Source organism: Cebus imitator, unplaced genomic scaffold (genome assembly GCF_001604975.1).
Source record: "Cebus imitator isolate Cc_AM_T3 unplaced genomic scaffold, Cebus_imitator-1.0 Scaffold76, whole genome shotgun sequence".
Taxonomy (NCBI): domain Eukaryota; kingdom Metazoa; phylum Chordata; class Mammalia; order Primates; family Cebidae; genus Cebus; species Cebus imitator.
Window position 1 is genome coordinate 6,712,293 of NW_016107391.1, and position 5,044 is coordinate 6,717,336.

The 5,044-nt window shown below is 53.4% G+C and overlaps 1 protein-coding gene across 1 annotated transcript; it reads left to right on the plus strand.

Moving 5' to 3' along the window:
* Positions 1-3,160: 3,160 nt before the first annotated feature.
* Positions 3,161-4,476, plus strand: TIFAB (TIFA inhibitor). Its single transcript, XM_017532334.2, has one exon. It carries the CDS (start codon positions 3,377-3,379, stop codon positions 4,016-4,018), a length of 642 nt encoding a protein of 213 aa, XP_017387823.1. The 5' UTR covers positions 3,161-3,376; the 3' UTR covers positions 4,019-4,476.
* The last annotated feature ends 568 nt before the right edge of the window (positions 4,477-5,044 follow it).

A 5,044-nucleotide genomic window follows, 5' to 3' on the forward strand; every position in this document is an offset into this window, starting at 1 on the left:
CAGGTGATTTGAACACACTGGTGGACTATGAATTGCTGGGCCATGTGAATGGTTAGCATCTTCACATTTAGCCACTTCCAAGGCAGCCAGAGCCCACAGTGCTGGACCAGCGACCATCTTCACCCGTTCCAAACTACACACAAACCAGCAGGGCTCGGGCGGTGGGGAGTGGGCATGAGAGACCGCCTTCTCGTTGTCCTGCAGGAGAGATCATCTTCTATGAGTGCCCATTTTCGGCCCCCTCCATCCTCCCCATCCCCAGGCCCTGCCCTCTCCTGAGACCGTCAGGAAAGTGTCACGTTGCCTACAGTTTCCTCGGTCAGCCTCTATCCAGCCAGAATGCTCTCCACGGTCCCCCACATTCAGGGGGGCTTTCCTGTCCAGTAGCCCTCTGTCCCAAAAGGCTCTTTTTTCTAACATGTCTGGGCTGCTTTGGTCTCATCCTACTGGGAGGTGGAGAGGAACTTTGCAGATACCCTGGGTTCAGGTTGTAAGGTCCCTGGGGGTGGGGTAGGAGAGGCTGGTAGAACTGAAACCCAGGAAGGCACGCCATCTATCTCAGAAGGGGCCCCACACTGGGGTTTCTCAACCTCCCAGCAGTGGAACTGCACTTCTGCAATGAAAACTTACACTTCCATTTTCTTTCCTAAAGGGAAAAAGGAAGCATGCGACAAAACTGAAGTGTGTTCTGACATATCATGTTCCTGAACCGCAGCCATAAGAGCCCTCCCCAGCCCGACCCAGACCAGCCCACTGAACCCTCTCAAGAGCTCACAGCTGCGGGACTAGAGCCAGATGTGTCTAGGTAGGTAGAAGCCACAGGGACTTGAACCCATGGGAGGGGAGAAAGCCTGGCGGGGCTGGGAGGAGGGCTCCCCCTACACACTCTCTGGAGTGTCTTCCTCCTGCCTCATCCCACAGGATGGAGTTGTAGGCTTGGGTTTCTGTTTGCCCAGAACAGCTGGGATCCAAAAGACACAGGACAGGCTCTGGTGGATGGGCTCCTCTTTGGTGGGAGACTTCTGTTAGCTCTGGAGGGTTCAGTGGAGCAGAGAGTAAGGCTACACAGCAACAGGGAATCTTTCTTCCTGAGGGATTCTTTCAGGGTCTCTGGGCTGTGAGATTAGTTTCTGGGAGTGAACTCTTGTGTTTCCAGCCAGGCCTGAGAGCATGGTTGCCCAGCCCAGCTTCCTTGGCTGAGTCTATATCCCACACCTCAAGAAAAGGCTTTCTGGCCAGGCCTGGTGACTTACGCCTATAATCCCAGCACTTTAAGAGGCTGAGATGGGAGGAACACCTGAGGTCAGGAATTTGAGACCAGGCTGGCCAATGTGGTGAAACCCCATCTCTACTGAAAATACAAAAATTAAGGGCTGGGCGCGGTGGCTTAAGCCTGTAATCCCAGCACTTTGGGAGGCCGAGGCGGGTGGATCACGAGGTCGAGAGATCGAGACCATCCTGGTCAACACGGTGAAACCCCGTCTCTACTAAAAAATACAAAAAATTAGATGGGCATGGTGGTGCGTGCCTGTAATCCCAGGTACTCAGGAGGCTGAGGCAGGAGAATTGCCTGAACCCAGAAGGCGGAGGTTGCGGTGAGCCGAGATCGCCCCATTGCACTCCAGCCTGGGTAACAAGAGCGAAATTCTGTCTCAAAAAAAAAAAAAAAATTAGCCGGCTGTGGTGGCGGGAGCCTGTAATCCCAGCTACGCGGGAGGCTGACACAGAAGAATCACTTGAACCTGGGAGGCGAAGGTTACCATGAGCCAAGATTACGCCACTGCACTCCAGCCTGGGTGACAAAGTAAGACTCCATCTCAAAAAAAAAAAAAAAAAAAGCTTTCTTTTTCTTTTTTTTGCATCTGCTTCTCCCCAGTAGCTGGTTCCCTGCTTGGCTTAAAGGAGGACTACAGCCAGATGGGGTGTGGGCAGAGGCATATGTGTGTCTGTGCCTTACGGAAAAGGGAGTGCACTGAGGGGCTCCCTCACTAAAAGACGAAAAGGTCCCAGCCATTAACCTACTGCATCTAAAAGGCAGGAGGGGCAGCAGGTTCAAGACCTGGAGGGACATTGGGCTCCAGCCACCTGCAACAGGCTCCCTGTCTCATGGCCTTTGAGACCCCATCCCATTTGTGGTGTCTCTGAGTGATTTCACCGTGTGGTGGGGGGGTGGTGGGGGGGCTTCTCATTTAGCCACTTGGCAAATGTGCCCTGGACATTTACGGTGGCCAGGCTCTATCTGTACTGGGCAGTGGGACACAGGGCAGCAAGAACTGCAGCCCCAACCACACCCAGCCATCAGGAGGCCTCAGGGACAGGGAGAGGAGCTGGGGGAAGACAGGACAAGGGCCCACAGAACTTGAGCATGAAATGCAAAGATGGAGTGAATGGGGAGTAAGGATGGTCAGGTGTCCTGGGAGATCCTCCCTGCTGTGGGAGTCAAAAGGCAATGAAAGGTCCCCTTTCCCGGGGAAGGGAGCTTCCTAGGAGAGGTAACATTTGAACAGGGCCTTGAACCATGGGCAGTATTTGGACACGGAGTTTGAGATGGAAGAAGCATTCTTAGGAGAGAAATAATGTGAGCAAAAGCCTGGGGGCGTAATTAGTTATTCAAGTCTGCTCAGCCCTTGGTTCTGTTGAAGGTGATGGCAGGTCCTGGGCCACATAGTGTTGGTGGATATGGCAGAGATTGTGTTCCTCAAACCCAGGCGGGAACAAAGCTGGCCATTGTAAATGGCCTTCCAGCAAGTGCCAATAGTAACCCCTTGGAGCGTGCTAGCTGTGTTTACTCTTCACTGGGGTTTCCAGGCAGCCTTTCTGGTGGCCAGGCTAAGCATCCTGCTTCCATGTCCCTCCAGACACCCTGGAGCTAGAAGCACCTCTCTCCTCCACCAGTGGATGCTCCCAAGTGTCAGGGCTCAGTTCATTGTTGAATCTACTTCTCCCCAGCAGCTGGTTCCCTGCTTGGCTCAAAGGAGGACTCAGCAAGGGTTTGTTGTGTGACTGTCAGATATAAGGAAGGTATAGCCGGTCCGTCTGCCCTTTCCTTTCCAAGAAGCAAAGCCAAATTGCCTCCAAATAACCAAAAAATCACCGAAACCCCACCCTGCAAGCCAACAAGCCTTATCCCTTTCATAGACAAGGACAGCCATACCTATGCTGCAGAAATCCAAACATCACAGAGAGTAGGTGGAATGTTCTATTTGGAGTATGGGAGAGACTAAGCTTATGACCTTCCACACCAATTCCAGTCTTGGCTCCATTCTGGTTTGAGCAGAATCATTGTACGAATAGGTGCAGGGCCCCTGAGGTGGGCCAGTGTGTCTGGGCTGAGGGAGCCACAGAGGTCTCTGGCTCAAGCTGAGCCTATGTGTCTATGTTCCATCTTCCCAGTCCTTCTTCCATGGAGAAGCCCCTCACGGTCCTGCGAGTGAGCCTGTACCACCCCACGCTGGGCCCATCTGCCTTTGCCAATGTCCCACCACGGCTGCAGCATGACACCAGCCCCCTGCTGCTCGGACGGGGGCGGGACACCCACCTCCAGCTGCAGCTCCCCCACCTCTCCCGGCATCATCTGTCCCTGGAGCCCTACCTGGAGAAAGGCAGTGCTCTTCTGGCCTTCTGCCTCAAGACCCTGAGCCGCAAGGGCTGTGTGTGGGTAAACGGTCTGACGCTGAGGTACCTGGAGCAGGTCCCCCTCAGCACGGTCAACAGAGTCTCCTTCTCAGGCATCCAGATGCTGCTTCACGTAGAAGAAGGCACATCCCTGGAGGCCTTTGTCTGCCATTTCCATGTCAGCCCTTCACCCCTGATTTACAGACCTGAGGCTGAGGAAACTGACGAATGGGAAGACGTCTCCCAGGAGGAGCCTCCCCCTGGTTCAGGGCAGCAGACTCCAGGTTGCCTGGGGTTTCTCCACGTCCCTTCCCAGACTTGGGACAGCCCTCTCCAGCCAAGCCCTGGAGGAGGAACAGAAATACAGCTCCAGAGGGAACCCCCAGACGGTGCACTCTGCTAGCCCCGCCACTAGAGCAAGCCTCTGCTAGATGAAACAGGTCTTGAAATATTTGAGCTGCATCATGCAAGGTTGACATGCAAAACCCGCTGGCTGCCTTGCTCATAATGAACCAATTCTGCAAACACGGAACAAATAGCCTGGGGTGGAGGAGCACCCTCTGCGGCCAGAGCTATGCAAGGTAATGGGAACTTCATATATTTTTAGAGGCCCTGAGGGGTTCTGGGGAGGCTCTCTCAGCATTTCCACACATTTCCCCCTCTTGTCTTACTAGGAGTTACTTTATGTTGTTCATTTTGCATGCTGCTTAAGAGCGGGAGTTTGAGGTTGCACCAGGAATGCGCGGACACATGTAACAATTATATTTGTGGTAGCTTGGGGTTACCTTCAGCTTTCAAATACCCACAGGCACTCGGGGCTTAGGAAAGCCTGAGTTTAATAAACTGCAAGTATTTCATTAAGCTGGCACACCCAATATGATTCCCTGATCCCCAGATGGGCCAAATGCACGCCACGTTGTCATGCAGAGGTGGGAGTGGGAAATAGACGAGGTGTAAGAGGAAATTGGAAAGGTGGGACTCACGTTTCTGGAAAGGATGGAGGCAGGGCTCAGGGTTTCCTGAGGATGGGAGCTGGGAGCTGGGCCTGCCTGGAAATTCATTGTCCCCATCATCATCCTCATCCTCACACTCCCTATTCTCTGTTACTCCTGCATCAAAGCCTTGGCTGACCTAAGGACAAAGATCTTCAGAGAATGAGGGGATGGGGTGGGGGTTTGTGTGAGACTTCAGTCCAGCAGTTATGTCGCTCAGGGTGGGTCACACACAAACAGGTATGGGGTGGTCCTTCCAAATAAGAGGCTTGTTAAGAGCCAGGTGTGCCAAGGGTGGGAGGATTTTCTCAGTGAACAAGGGGAGCAGCCACTTGCCACACCATGCTGAGAAGGGGAGAGCATGGTTTAGAAACAACATTTACCAGTGTGATGCAGGGAGAGATCTGTGTGGTCACCATGATCCCAGACCCCACTAT

Coding starts and splice junctions, on each gene's coding strand:
- TIFAB (XM_017532334.2), top strand. CDS start 3,377: ATGTTCCATCTTCCCAGTCCTTCTTCCATGGAGAAGCCCCTCACGGTC.